The sequence below is a fragment of the Sminthopsis crassicaudata genome, chromosome 1 (genome assembly GCF_048593235.1).
Source record: "Sminthopsis crassicaudata isolate SCR6 chromosome 1, ASM4859323v1, whole genome shotgun sequence".
Lineage (NCBI taxonomy): Eukaryota > Metazoa > Chordata > Mammalia > Dasyuromorphia > Dasyuridae > Sminthopsis > Sminthopsis crassicaudata.
Window position 1 is genome coordinate 524,342,130 of NC_133617.1, and position 15,898 is coordinate 524,358,027.

Sequence of the window (15,898 nt, forward strand, 5' to 3'; positions counted from 1 at the left end):
AGTCTCTCCAGGCCTCTCTGAAATCATCCTGCTGGTCATTTCTTACAGAACAATAATATTCCATAATATTCATATCATGACCGATTGTCCATCTGTTATGCTTTATTTTTACTACATGATGGGCAAACTTCCTTTTCCAAACATACATGTCCTTGACAATATTTTATGGACCTTCTCATATGAAAGTCATTGGCAATATGTATAGCTGCTTTTATGTCTACCATGAATCAGTTGTTTTTGATCCTTCTGAGATCATAGTGTGTTTTTAACCATCTTAGTCAATAAACCAATCAACAAACATTTATTAAGCATCTAATATGTGCCAGGGACTGTACTAGATCCTGGATATATAAAAATGTATGTTAAACAGTTCCTGCTCTCAAATTTACATTCTATTAAGGAGAACTCTGTGTGTGTGTGTGTGTGTGGTGTGCTGTATACGTATATACAAAATAGATATTAGGTGATTTTGCAGGGAAAAAAAACAGTGGGAAATAGTTATAACAGGCCTAACTTAAACAATCTGTTGACTGAAAAAAGGAAATAGACTTGATCTATTTAATGCCAGTGCTACTTTCTTCATGCTACTGGGTCCTGAGGGAACAAAGTCTCAATTTGGGGATGCTACTGTTGTCACTAAAAAGATAGCAATACCAGAAGATAAGGTACTTCCATTTCATCTCTATTTATTGCCAGCATAATCTACAGATGTTTCAAAATGTTATGATTTAGTTGGGTTTCATACCTACCTCTGTGAAAGCTTCTTCCCCCCTCACTACATTTATCTGTGAGATGATACTGCTCATAATTTTCTATCATCATGGCCCTTACATATTTTGCAAAGCTCTCCCCAAGGTCAGATGTTTTCTGGTTAAATGATTTCTGGGCCTTGTAGAAACAAAACCAATACAGACAAGATTAGAAGGGAAGCAATAAACTGGGAAAACATTTTTATATTCAAGGATTCTGTTAAAAGCCTCATTTCTAAAAGATAGAGAAAATTCACTCAAATTTATAAGAATTCAAGCCATTCTCCAATTGATAAATTGTCAAAGAATATGACCAGGCAATTTTCATATGAAGAAATTAAAACCATTTCTAGTCATATGAAAAGATGCTCTAAATCATTATTAGTCAGAAAAATGCAAATTAAGATAACTGAGATACTAGTACACACCTCTCAGATTGGCTAAAACAACAGGAAAAGATCATGGCAAATGTTGGAGAAGTTATGGGAAAACTGGGACACAATATATTGTTAGTAAGTAAGAGTTGTGAACTGATTCAACCATTCTAGAGAGCAATTTAGAACTATGCCCAAAGAGCTATCAACCTGGGCATACCCTTTGATACAGCTGTGTTTCTATTGGGCTTGTTTCCCAGAGAACTTAAAGGAGAAAAAGGGACCCACATGTGCAAAAATGTTTGTGGCAGCCCTTTTTGTAGTAAGAAACTGGAAACTAAATGGATGCCCATCAATTGGAGAATGGCTGAGTAAATTATGGTATATGAATATTATGGAATATTATTGTTCTATAAGAAATAATTAGCAGGATGATTTCAGAAAGGCCTGGAGAGACTTACATGAACTGATGCTGAGTGAAAGGACCAAAACCAAAACATTATCAAAATTTAACATTTGGCTTTTGTGAGCCAGTCTGAGCTGGATCCAGCATAATTCTACTTGTTTCTCAATTGTTGGAGGTTTAAAAAAATATTATACTCACTGGGAACTCTAAGCAAATCAAGAAATTGAGTTATTGCTATTTACTAAACTTTCTAAAGCTAAGTAAAGCTGGATCCACAGTTTTCCTTTTCTTCAGGCTTTTTAGCCTAAAAATATCCACTATTGCCTGGTTAGGGTAACGGATGTGCTTGGTCAAGTGGTCTTTTATTTTACTTTCTGTGAATGCACAAAACATCCTTTCTTTGGGGTGGAGTAAGGGCAGGAACAATGGAATGGGAATTTTCTTATGGGAGAAGAAAGGAGTGGTAGGATCTACCCCTGAGAGCCAAAATTCCTAGGGTGGGGACCAAAGGAGAGAGTAGGCATCCCTCCCTTTCCCTTACACTTTCAGTCTCAAAACTCAGTCAGTATTTGTACTGTTTCTATCATCATGTACAAGAATCTTTTGAGATTTTGCTTTTAATATGCTCAAGAGAATGACCCTGAGCAAATCACTTAACCCTAATTGCCTCAGCAAAAGAAAAAAAAAAGAATTTAGCTAAAACCAAGAACTAAAATATCTAAGAGATACTAGAAGCTTACACAAATATTTCAGGGCAAAAGCGATGATAATCCCTCTTTCCACTATTATTTGATGCAGTAATAGAAACAGCAGCTAAAGCAATAAAATAAGTAAAAGAAATTAATGGAATAAATATCAGCAAAAAAGTAAAATTATAAATAAGATAATAATTAGATCCAACAAAATAACAGTATACAAAAAACCCACAAGAATTCATCAATATATCTATTTTACTAACCAAAGTCAAAAGGAAAAATAGAGAAAATTCCATTTCAAATAAATATAAAATGCAAAAGTATCGGGGATTTAAAATGATGAGAGCTATACAGGATTTCTATAATGCAATTATAAAACAGAATTTACAGAAATTAAAGAAGACCTTTCAAGAAACTCAATGGACTATACCAATACAACAAAATTGATAATATTACTAAATAACTATTAAATTAATATGTAGATTTAGTGTTATAACAATCAAAAGATCAACAAGTTATTTTATATAGAAAATAAGAAAAATTAAGAAGAACAAGTCAAAAACTTCAATGGAGATAATTTTTGTAAAGTAGGGATCAAGGCTACCTATCATTACTAGTACTTATATTATAAAAAAGGAATTACCACAATAAATTTCATAAATGATTAAAAAAATAGAAAAGTAGAGATTAGATAGATGAGCTCTAAAAGCAAGGGGAAGCATAGCAGCTTAGTGTTCAATAAAACCATGTTCCAAATTTTTTCTTCCTTCTTGCCCCTAGACAGCAATCTAATATGTCTTAAAACATGTGCGATTCTTCTATATTTATTTATTCAATTATCACGCTGCACAAGAAAAATCAGATCAAAAAGGAAAATGATAAAGAAAACAAAATTCAAGCAAAAAACAACAAAAACAGTGAAAATATTATCTTGTGATCCATACTCAGTTCCCATAGTCCTCTCTCTGGGTGTGGATGGCTCTCTCTATCAAAAGTCTATTTAAACTGGTCTCAATCATCTTATTGTTGAAGAGGGCCACATCCATCAGAATTGAACATCATATAATCTTGCTGTTGCCATGTATAATGACCTCCTGGTTCTACTCATTTCACTCAGCATAAGTTCACGTAAGTCTCTCTAGGCCTCTCTGAAATCATCCTGCTGATCATTTCTTGTAGAATAATAATATTCTATAACATTCATATACCATAACTTAGTCAGCCGTTCTCCTACTGATGAGCATCCATTCAGTTTCCAGTTTCTTGCCACTACAAAGATGACTGCCCCAAACATTTTTGCACATGTGGGTCTTTTCCCCTTTTTTATGATCTCTTTGGGATACAGACCCAGTAGAGATATGCAGTAAAGTTTCTAATGGAGAAGAAAAACAAATAAAAATCCTTATATACAAATATTTTCATAGCAGCTCTTTGTGATAGCAAAAAAACTGAAGACCTGAGTTTAAATCCAATCTTAGTCACTAGTTATGTACTCCAGGCAAGTCACTTAGTTTCCTTATCTATAAAATGAGGACAACAGCACCTACTTCCCAGAGCTGTGAGGATAAAATGAGATAAAAATTGTAAAACACTTACCACAGTGCCTAGCATTATTGTAAATGCTATATAAATGTTAGCTACTATTGTTATTATCATATAAATGTAATAGAATTTTACTGTGCTGCAAGGAATGACAAATATGGACAATTTAGAGAACTTTACAGAATGAAAAAGAACCAAAATAATATATATAATGACTATACTAATGTAAATGAACACATTATTATATGACAATAGAATTCAGATATAACACAAAAGCTAAAGTTGTTTTTAGATAACTGGCATTAAAAGACACTTTCTTTTTGTTATGTAACAATAAGCATAAAGTTATTTGTATAGTCAGTCTCAATCACTCAATATATTGGATGATTCTGCCTAACTGCTTTTTAATGGGAAAGTATTATGGGGAAGAGTTACTAGCTGGAAAGGACTTTTTGTGTCAAAGAAAAATGTAGCTTAAAAAAAAAAAAAAAGAGAGAGAGAGAGAGAACTATTTAAAGAGATCAGCATGGAAGCACAAGGAAATCACCATCTCTGCGATTTTTAAGACAGAGGGCCAAAAATAGGAACTGAAGATGACTATAAGAGTAACATGATCCTATAAGAATAATAAAAAAGAGTGAAGTCAGCAGAATAACTAACCACTGTAATATAAAAGGAAAAAACCAATAAAATGAAACCCAGTGGCAATAATTATAACGACTGAACTGACTTCGGAGTTGAGAAAATGTACTTTATTTCACTGAAAAAGTGGGGCTTATGGGAGTGGAATGTTGCATATTGTCAAATAGGGTCAATGTCGGTTTTTTGTTTTTTTTTTTTCCATTCTTCAAACTTGTTTGTCAATGGCTTGCTGGTAGGGGAGAATTATTTTTGGAAATGAATGGTAATGAAAATCATCAGTAAGAAAAAGAACAGAAAAGAATAGCATCAGTAGCAACTACTAAGCTCTGCTTGGCAATATTAAGTATAACAAAAACGGTTTTAGACAAATGGGGGAGAGGAAGAGAGGGATTTGGCATTTGTATTCCCTGGGACCAGTCACCCTCATTTTCCTCTTGGCGATTTACTGCCTTACTACTATTACTTTTGCTCCACTCTCCACACCAGAGAGATCAAGACCAAGGGCAGCTGTGCTGCTCAGCTCAGCACTCCCTGATCCTCATTTCCAGCTTGCCTGTGCCCCCTGCCTACTAGGGGTTTATACATTTCTCTTGCTTTGGGAACTATAATCAATACACCACCAATAGCTTCTTCCCCATAATACTTTCCCATTAAAAAGCAGTTTGGCAGAATCATCCAATATATTGAGTGATTGAGACTGACAATACAATAGCTTCTGGAAGGGCAGGTCTATGGACTGCCCCATAGATCAAGACACCCACTACTCTCTTCAATGTGTTTTTTCCTCTGGTTAAAATATATGTTTCTTGGAACAAAAGTCAGTGTTGTAAAATTACCCATGCATATATCTTGTAAATAAAAAGCTATAATAATAATAATAAAGAATATAAGCTTCTCAAGGAAAGTTACTACTTCTCTTTTGCATTTGCAGCTCTAGCTTTAGCACAATGTTTGTCACTTAGTTAGCATTAGTAATTAATTAATAAGTGTTTTCTCATTATTTTTCAAAAAAATTAGTAAAAGGCCTTTATATCAGGGCTTCTTAAACGACCCCTTTTCACCTGAGAAATTTTTATGTGATCCTGGGTATACAAGTATATAAAATAGGTATATAAATCATTTATTGAAAGTTAAGACAATTCTCTGGTATACATATAATTTTACCATTTATTAAAGACAAAGGTAAATTTGCATACTAATAAAATTTATGTGCTTGGTTATTTTTTTAAAAAAAAATTAAACCTTGGTAGAATCTTTGATACCTTTTACATTTGGCAAATTTTCAACGATCCCCACTTTGTTACATGATTCCATATAGAATGGCAACCCACATTTTAAGAAGCTTTGCATTAGATGATAGGATAGAGGAATTAGTAATTGATAGTAGAGAATTTGACATTTATTTCACTTTTATCTATCAAGGGGAATAGGCTTTAGACTGAGAAAGACAGAATAAAAATTGCTAATAGGGAATTGGAACCAAAAATATCCACAAGGAGGAGTTAAAAGGGCTTGCGATTTAGTGAGATGGACTGCATCCCAGGGTCCTGAAAGAACTTGTGGAAGTATCTCCTCAGCCATTCTTGATGATTTCTGAAAATAACTGAAGAAATACTGTTGGAGACTGGTAAGTATCCTAATGTTCAAAGAAAGAGAAGGTGGAATGTGCAAACTATGGGATAATATATTTGATTTAAATTCCTAGAATTAAATTAAATCCCTAAAATTTTACAGTATTTAAAAAGTATTGATCAATAAGAGTTAGCAGGGATTTATCAAAACTAAATCATGCCAGATTTCTTTCATATTCTTATTTGACAGTAACTAAATTGATATGTCATAGATATAGTATGCTAAGATTTAAGCAAAACATTTGACAAAGTCTCTTATGCTCTTCTTGAATCTATATAGCATGGAGAGAAATGGGCTAGATAACAGTAAGTGGTAGATTCAGAACTGGTCAAATGATTGGACTTAAATGGTAATAATTACATCTGATATTTTTACAGTACTTTACAACTTTATATCCATTATTTTCTTTGACTACAGAGAGCAATAATTAATGGACCAATATCAGTTTGAAGGGAGAATTCTAGAGGGATATTCCAGGTCTCTTTTGGGTTGTGTGCTATTCAAATGTTTATCAATGACTTACTCTAAGGTATAAATGTGATAATTATGAAATCTGCAGGTGATACAGTTAGATATAATTAATATGGATAAAAAATATTCCAAAAGGCTAATGTATTGAATTAGTAAGCATCTTCTAAACTTTGGTGTGAGAAATCAATTGTTAAATATAGGATACAAAAAACATGGCTAGATAGCAGTTCTTACATGTGCTTCAGTGAACTTGCAGGTTAAATGATCAGTCAGTTGTGTAAGATGACAGCCAAAAGAAATAATGCTATCTTGACCTGCATTATAGTATCTAAAATGAGGAGCACTACTATGCTCTGTTCTGGTCAGACCATATCTGAGTTATTGTGTTCAGTTCTGGATATTACAGGAAGGACTTTGACAATCTCATGTCCAAAAGAGATATTAATATGGTTGGGGAAATTAAGACTACATCATATCAATATAAATTACAGGAACTGAGATGGATATGGCTCAGAGAAGACTTGGGGGAGAACAGTGGAAATTAAGGATAATAGATGAAAACTGTAAGGAGGAAAATATTAGGCTAGATGTAAGGAAAATTTTCCTTATAATTAGAGCCACCTAAAAGTAGAATAAGCTATCTTGGTAGGTCAAGGGTTTCTCTTCATTAAGATATGCTCAGACAGGATGAATTCGGAAAGGCTTGGAGAGACTTGCATGAACTGATGCTGAGTGAAATGAGCGGAACCAGAAGATCGCTGTACACTTCAACAACAATACTATTTGAAGATATATTCTGATGGAAGTGGATATCTTCAATATAGAGAAGATCCAACTCACTTCCAGCTAATTAATGATGGACAGAAACAACTACACCCAGAGAAGGAACACTGAGAATTGAAAATAAAATATTAGCACTACTGTCTATCTACCCAGGTTACTTATACCTTCGGAAACCAATACTTAACATGCAACAAGAAAATGATATTTACACACATATATTGTATCTAGGTTATATTGTAACATATGTAAAATGTATGGGATTGCCAGTCATCTAGGGGAGGGAGTAGAGGGAAGAAGGGGAAATTTTGGAAAAATGAATACAAGGGATAATGTTATAAAAAATTACTCATGCATATATACTGTCAAAAAAATTTATAATTATAAAATTAATTTTAAAAAAAGGAAAATACAAAAAAAAAAAAAAAAAGATATGCTCAAGAAAATGTTGGATTATCATTTGTTGCAGATGCTGCTTTCCTGTTCACAAACAGGTTGAACCAAATGGTCTCCAAGGGCCTTCCTAATTCTGTGATTATGTGAAATACCAGGCAGTGGATGGCAGCTATGGAAGTCCCCCGGGTGACAGTATTAAATTAAAAAAAAAAAAAAAAAACTAAACTAAAACTAAAAATGTTCCCAAACAGACTCAGTTCCCTAGTTACTTGTTAATAAGGTTATATTCTCCAAAGAATTCCCTTAAAGTATATTGAACTAGTTTCTGTTTTCAGTCTAGTCTATCTTTTGAAGAAATGATTTCTCCACAAATACCAAAAGCCACCATGCAATATCTATCTTGTTTAAAGCTAGATCCTTCTGGCCCCTAAATATATAACCTTCTATCAGAAAGCCTAGAAATTCAAGATTCTCTACTTAGGAGTAAGAAATTTTGGTCTTCTTGTCCCAATCACAAATGGGAGGAGATAAAAGCTAAGGACTCCCTCCAGTCAGTGAAAGTGGCTGACCCCATCCCCTAGGAACTGTTCCTTGTGACTGTGTATGCAAGTATGTAGGGCTCTCTCTCCCCAACCCTCAGTCTCTCTTTTGAAGAATAATGCCTGGGTAACAGTTTTGATGGAATAATCTAAGCGGTCTTCAGAAAGTCCCAATCTGTGCAAAAATATCCCAGAATTCTTTATTTTTTTAGCAAGACAATTGGGGTTAAATGACTTGCCAAGGGTCACACACCTAGAAAGTGTTAAATGCCTGAGGCTGGATTTGAACTCAGGGCTGGTGTGTCTTCAGAAAAAGCTCTGTTAATGAAAATGCATAAAGCCACTAATGCTTCCATGGTGACTAGAGATACTGTTTAAAAATTTGAAGAAAATTTTTACACACATTTTATGATTCTCAAATCTAAGCTTCCCAACTCTTCTGTGCTAGGAAGACAGCAAGAGAAGAGATGGTAACACAGGTGTCAAGACATAACTGTGGTGACCAAAAAAAAAGACTTTCAGGACCAAGAACCGTGGTACTACTCCCTGTTGGATCTGGCAGCTAAGTCTATTCACCCTGTTCAATGAAGTGCTATTCAAAACCAGAAGCAGTCAAAGGTTGCTATTAAGATCTGATAGATCATTGGGCAAAGGCCTCAGAGAAGGGCAAGCACCAAGTGCCCTCGGTTCCAATTTGCAACAGGACTATGCCCTCATTCCCCTTGTACAGGAGTACATCTCTGGCCTGGCCGCTGGTGTCCCACTCTTACACACACAGTTTATACCTATGGAGAAAACTAGATGAGAGGCACTGGCTCCCCTGCAATGACCCTGAGCAACTTATCTTTAAGACCCTCACTTTCCCCTTCTGTAAAATGAGAGTGTTGGAGATGATCATCTGTAAGATGCTTTCTAATTCTAAATTCCATGATCCTCAGCCTTGTCCTCTGAGTCTCTCATACTTAATGTAGTCGTGGTCTCCTCACTCCTGGGGTCATTTCTCCAGCAGTGCAGATTATAATCTCCCCATGCCTTCTTATACTTTGCATGTACAATATCCTCTTGAAGGTTCTCCAGAAGGAGTCCATCCAGTTTGCAAAATTGTTATTGTTGTTATTGTTATTTTTCCTTTGTTTTCAAAGAAGCCCAATGGCATCACAGGGTGCTCTCCACTTATGCTGGAATGGGATAGAAGTGAGGCAGAATGGCTCGAGGTTGTCAGCCTGGCAGTCTCCACCAGCATCATCCAAGTGCAGGAGAGTCAGGACCACTGGAGATGGCCTAGGGTGCAGTGGCATCTGTCACTGATCCGGCTCTGGAGGCTCCACCCAGCCTGCTTGGGCTGCCTTCATGTCATCTGAATAAAATATTCTGATTGCCCCTCCCCATTTTTCCAGGGAAAGTCTTCACAAGCAGACTTCCCTTTAACTCACAGACGAGTTCAAGGCCTGTTGAAGTTCCTCGACCTGGTTTAGCCCACCTGCCGAGACCATTTTACCGGGGTGCGGGCCCCTATGTGAGAAAGGGGTGACAGGGACACTCTGAAGGTAGAAATCATTAATCAGTTTACTAAATGTGAATCCTCTTCCTCCTCAACTCCCTAGTTCATGGTCCATTGTAATTTAAGTCCAAGATAAAAGTACTACTGGACTAACTCCATGGATGGAATATCCATTTATTATATTATAGTAAGATTTAGATAATAAGTCATTTTTCATCCACTTGGATAGTGGTTTGGGGCTTGATTTTAAACTTTGGTCTTATTAATTGATGATGTGACAATTCAGAAATAAATCTCAAATCTATCAATAACAAATTGCTTCCAACCATCAAGATATAGTCAATGTCATTTTACATGATGTTATTCACCAGGTCTGGCACCTCCCAACTATCTTATTTTTAAAAATTATTAATATGCAGGAGCTAGACGTCAATATAGTCTATGAACTTTTGACCTTTTTAGTTTCCGGATTTTGTCATGTTTTATAATTTTATTTTTTGCTGCCCCTACAGTATGTTGACTAAAAGATCTCACAAAGATCTTACATTTAGAATACCAACAATTAGTATTTATAACAATATAAAAACAGTGATTCTTAGCACTCTGTCTGCTTTTTTAGGTACTTTGACAAAATTGCTACAGAAGTGGAATGGAACCACTAAGGATCTGTTTCATGGGCTGTCACAACTATAGAATTCATCACACAGTGGCCAAGCAACAACTAAGGAGCCACTTAATACTGAGGCTGATTTTCAGAGAATAAACATAGCTTGTTGCTGGGGTTGTACTCAAAGTTTTTCTTGCATGCTAAACTTTCTTAGAACTTGTGCTCTACTGGCAAGCCTTTGAAAACTGGGGATTGGTTCCATATTACAAGAAAGCACCAGACTTTTGTGGACTTTCTTTTGTATACTTATCATAAGTTGCTATATATTATGATAATTATTTGTCAGTGTTTCATATTTCCTTACTAGAACACACTTTATAAAGGCAGAGATTATTCCTTATTTAATCTTACTAAATCCTCAATGTCCAACATAATGCACATGCAGAAACAACTTAATGAATGAAAGGAACCTTAACAATTGCTCAAGATCACATAGTTAAATACTGTCATAAATGGCTCTAGAATCTAAGGCTCTTGACTCCTAGTCTAGTGCTCATTACATTTTCTATAAAAAACAAAAACCCCAAAACTAATCTTGTGCAAAACAGTCTGAAAAATATGTAAAATGGGTCCTGATTTATAGTCCTAACTGCCATTATTAAAATAAAGGGAATTTGTTTTAAGCTTGCACCAAAGTTTCAAGGTATTGAAAATGCTGACTTTAGAAAAACAACTATGAAAATACTTAGTTCTTCAATAATAAAATCATTTATTATATAAAAGTATTTGGTTACAGATGCTGTTGCTTCAAAGTGACATAGATAAAATGACACTTAAGTAAATAAATAAAACAACAGTAAAATTTAGAATACATCGGTAGTTTGGCTTTAAAAGAAATTGGATATAAACATATTGAAAGGTAAACGTTACTTAAATTAAAGGATATGGGTCATATTTCATAATCACTTCAGAATGCCTTCTGACATATCTATTACTGAAGAGGTCTGCATATCCAAAGTGCTGGTATCATAGCCTAGTTTCTTCATGTCCTTCGTTACCACATTCAACAAAAGGGTAACAAATCCCTGGGAGCGAACCCTTGTAACTATAAGTGGGAAGAAACCACAGCATTAGCCCATAGGGAAATGGAAACTTTCAGAACATCACTCAGAATGAAGCTTCAAATCCTGCAGTCTCCAGAAGCCCAGGATGGTCTTTCTATTCACTATGCTTAAGCCACAAATGCTGCCTGAAGACTATTTTCACATTTTTGGGTCTGCTAGTTAGATCCATGTTTACATAACTTTTAAGCAATGAGCTGAATACAGCACTTTTGTAGTTCAAGAAGCAAGAAATCAGAGCTGGTAGCTGCATCATAATTGAAACACCACCACCAATAACTCCCATTTGACCTCAAGAAGGAAATGAGATTTGATGAAAAGTTCTAGCTCACAAACAAGATTCAAACCCCACAATTCCTATCAAGAATGTAACAAACCGCAGGAAATTTTCTATTGTTTTCTGGCTTCAAAAAAAGTGACTTCTAGCTTATAACCTATTTTGAAGGCAGGAATTGTGTCTTATTCAGAGGTTGGCTTAGCAGAAAATAAAAAATATAAATGAATCAATGAACTAAATGAATGAAATAAGAAATTGTTTCTTGAAGACCATCTTAAAAAGTGAACGTGTTCTTTGAAGCTTTATTTGGGATGAATCCAAATTAAATTATTTTTTGACTTCATTTATTAGGGATAATTAGAAGGCCAGAGATAAGTTGTTTTTTGTTTTCCTGATCTAATATTGTAAATTTCTTCCCATCGCATCTTTTTGTTTGAACCGGATAAAGCTACCATCTCTGTCCTGGGTAATGCAAAGACCACAGACTGTTCCAGTTTAGCCCTCTCTTCAAGCTCTGTGGAATGGCCAGTGTTATGAGGAGGCAGAGGCCTGAACAGTCACCTAGCACATGGTCTGTCTGGCCCTCCCAAGTCTTCAGATAATACTTCTCACTCTGCTAAAAAAATGCTTCTGGGCTCATAACAGTTCCTACTGTGCCCTTCTGGTTTTCTAGAAACCTTGTGGAATGTAAAATTTATTCAACCAAAAGCAAAGCATCTCACCAAACAAAAAAGGTTTTTACAACATTCAACCAACAAATGGTGGGTCACAAAGCATCTCACTGACAGTTAATTTTCAAAAGGGTGGGGGAGGAAGGGAAAAAATAATAAAGCTCCTTCCTTCCCAGCACTAATGGCAGACTCTCAAATTAATGTCAGATTACCTTCTATTGCCTCCTTACTAAATATTGTACTTTATTATAAAAGAATTGTATATTTTTATTGTTTCCATTTACTGTCCCTAAGCATTTAAAAGGGACAGAGGAATATGATGATTACAAAATTATGGATGCCTCTGCCTAAAAGGCCATTAGTTTCCATATTTCTACCCAGGCTGGCAGAGACTGAGTTTTAATAAAGTATAGAACTATCAGGCAGGAATTCAGAGGAAAAATGGACTGGAAAAGCTTTTTTAAGGAGGGAGAAGGGGAGAGTTATAACATTTTTCCTGAGTTCTGCCTTTTCAGGGATATAAGCTGATTAGATCTGCCCTAAAGGAAATAATACACATAGACTTTCCTCCCTCTTCCCTTAATTCAAAATGATTTAATGACTCCTGGTGATATTAAGTTTGTTTTTTTTTTTTTAATCTTAGGCAATTCAATTATTCGTATTTTAGAGGCTATGTGGCATATGATAAGCCTCTTAACCATTCCCTGCCTACATCCTCTCTGTAAAAAAGGAAGACATATGTCCACTATTCTGAAAAACATTTTTAAAAGTTATTTTGCTATTCTAAGCAACCATTCTGAAATTTTCCTTTTGTCTTTGGAAAAAAGAGGTGGCTTTATATCAGCTGCTCATGATGAATATTTTTTTTGGCCTGGTTTATGGCAGAGCCCAAAGTAGAAAAAAAAGAAGAAAGAAACATTTATTAAATATTTACTATATGACAGGCACTGTGCTTAGCACTTTAAAAATATTATTTTATTTGAGCCTCACAATAACCTTGGGAAGTAGATGCTATAATGATTCCCCTTTTATATGTGAGGAAAATCAGATAAACAAACTTGCCAGGATCATATAGCTAGTAAGTGTTGAGGTCATATGTGAAGTTAAGTTTTGCTAATTCCAGGTCCAGTACTTTATCCATCGTCACTTATCTGCCAAATAGGCAGATAAGATTTAAAATATAAACTCTTATAAGAACAGTAAAGTTTTAGGGTAGTTTTAAAATTCTATAAAATTAACTTCATATATGGTTGATTTATTCTCTAATTTATTAGCTTCACAAAGCAAAATTGAGTATCTTGTTTTGTTGTATTTTTGTTGTATTTGTTTTAGGGCTATGAATTATTTTGAAAGCTATTAAACAGATTCTTGCTGTTCAAGAGAAAATTTATACATTTCCCCCAGTGATGTAAACTGAAGACTCCATACACTGTTTACAATGTCAAGTATAGTTTCCAACAAACATAATTCACTTAAAATACTTGCTTTATTCTCTAGATAGAACATTCTATTGCCTAATCATAATTAATAAAAAATATTTCTAAAGAAATTTAGGCTATTCATGTATACTTAACTTAGCCCATCATAATAAATGAATTAATTGTCATCTACAAATAACCTGCTTGCTGTTTATAATAATTACTTTCTCTTTTAAGAAGACTTGAAAACAGACAGCAAAGTAAGAAAGGAAATTATATTCTGACTGAGTCAATGATTATTCCTTTTAAAAGGTAATTGCTACTTTGAAACCATTTTTAAATGGTTGCTAAGACAGTTTTTTTTCATTTTCCCTATCAGGCATGGTAATCGGTGAGGTTGTAATGATAGACAATGAATGGGGGGAAATGCTGAAGAAAGGTGGATTGGTGGAACCAGACAAAAGAAATAGGGTATTGCTTTAACCTTATATCAGTCACATAGCATCTAAAGTCTGGAGAAACTTAAGAGACTTGTTTTTGTCTTGTCTGAACACTGCAAAAGAGCTGTAGAAAACCATGAAGAAAGGACAGGAAATGGAAGAGGAAAGAACAACCCCTATACTCTGTACCATCATTGTCATGAGGATTTTTTAGTCAGATGACCTGGGTTCAAACCCTGGCTTGAGCTCTGATTCCTCATCTACAAAATGGAATTAGAGTTCTATTGATTTTTAAGGTCTTTTCTAAGCCTCATATTTGGGACTAGAATTATGATCTACATACAATTTTAGGCCTAATTCAAGGATCTCAAATTTGTTTTCCTTCTCTTAAAAAAACCACAAACTATATGCTTCCAAGTCATTCCCCCTTCCCAGATTGATAAGAACTTGCTTATATTTCTCCCCAGGTTTCCTAGAAGAAGCTACGAGCCAAGAGATGTGAGAAAAACTTAAAAAATATAACCCTTGGGTCAGACTCTTATAACATGAAAAGCCCAAGTATACAATGGAAGATTTTCTATTCTCTTGGATATTTGACTTTTTCATTCACTCTCTTCTCAAAGCTCAGTCTATATCTGATATCAAAAATATTCTTTGTCCAAAGTTTTGACAAACATTGTCATTCTCTTGGACAATTTGTCAGTCAGCTCTTTGGAGATGTATAGTCTGGCATATTTGTTATTTTAATGCTTTATTTGAATGACATTTCTATAGGTTCTTTTAGTTACTTGTTAGTATATATTGTATTTTTATATACAAATTTTTAAATGAAACATTTACTGTATACACGTGGAATGAAATCTGACTGTAAAATAAGTAAACTTGCTAATTTTGCTTGTTAAAGAGCCTAAATTTTACCTTCTCTTCCTTCTCCCTGAGCTATTAGCTTAGGGTCTGTGTATTCAGGCCTTCGTCCCATGAACCAGCTAGAAAAACAAAGGAATAAAAGAAGTAAAATGACTCATTAAACACATGCTTAAGTCTTACATTCTGAAGTAAAGAAATTTCATCATAATGAATTTGTAGATACTTCCTGATTTAAAACAAACAAAAATACTCTTTCTTCTTCAAAAGTATCCAGAGGAAAATTAAAATTGGTATGAGTGAAATGAGAGGCAGCATGTAATGGCTGACAGAGAGCCAGTCTTGAGACCAGGAAGACCCAGATTCAAATCCTGCCTCAACCCATCTGGCTGGGTGACACAGAGCAAGTCATACAACCTCTCTGTGTTACAGTCGCTCCCCTAAGGCTCTGCCCAAGTGGCAGGAGTAGTCTAGAGTTCTCTCTGCCAATGAAATCATCTAGACCTGAGGCTGACATACAAGTAAAATAAATTCTTTCTGTCACACCTTTAAAGTCTCTTCTGGAATAACACACATTTATAAAGCTTCTTTCTCTATAATCATCTAAAGAACTGTTTTTCCAAACGAACTGCCATTCAAGTGTGAAGGGGTGTGTGGTGGTGTGTGTGTGTGTGTGTGTGTGTGTGTGTGTGTGTGTGTGTGTGAAGCAATGTTCAATAATTCTTTGAGAATATTTACTAAAGCAGATGGCAATTTTGGGTGGTCTTAGCCTG

At 34.8% G+C, this 15,898-nt stretch overlaps 1 protein-coding gene across 2 annotated transcripts in view; it reads right to left on the reverse strand.

The window, feature by feature from the left end:
* Window positions 1–463: 463 nt before the first annotated feature.
* Window positions 464–15,898, reverse strand: part of B9D1 (B9 domain containing 1) — a 41,017-nt gene continuing 25,582 nt past the window's right edge. The window contains exons 6-8 of one of the 2 annotated variants that reach the window (XM_074281719.1): window positions 15,180–15,247; window positions 2,270–2,342; window positions 464–888 (exon numbers count right to left, since the gene is read on the reverse strand). In XM_074281719.1, the coding sequence (XP_074137820.1) occupies window positions 828–888; window positions 2,270–2,342; window positions 15,180–15,247 (202 nt within the window). In that variant the 3' untranslated portion in view covers window positions 464–827. Of the gene's footprint in view, window positions 889–2,269; window positions 2,343–11,083; window positions 11,440–15,179; window positions 15,248–15,898 lie in introns of those variants that run through there. The other variant, XM_074281718.1, reaches the window with a different exon arrangement.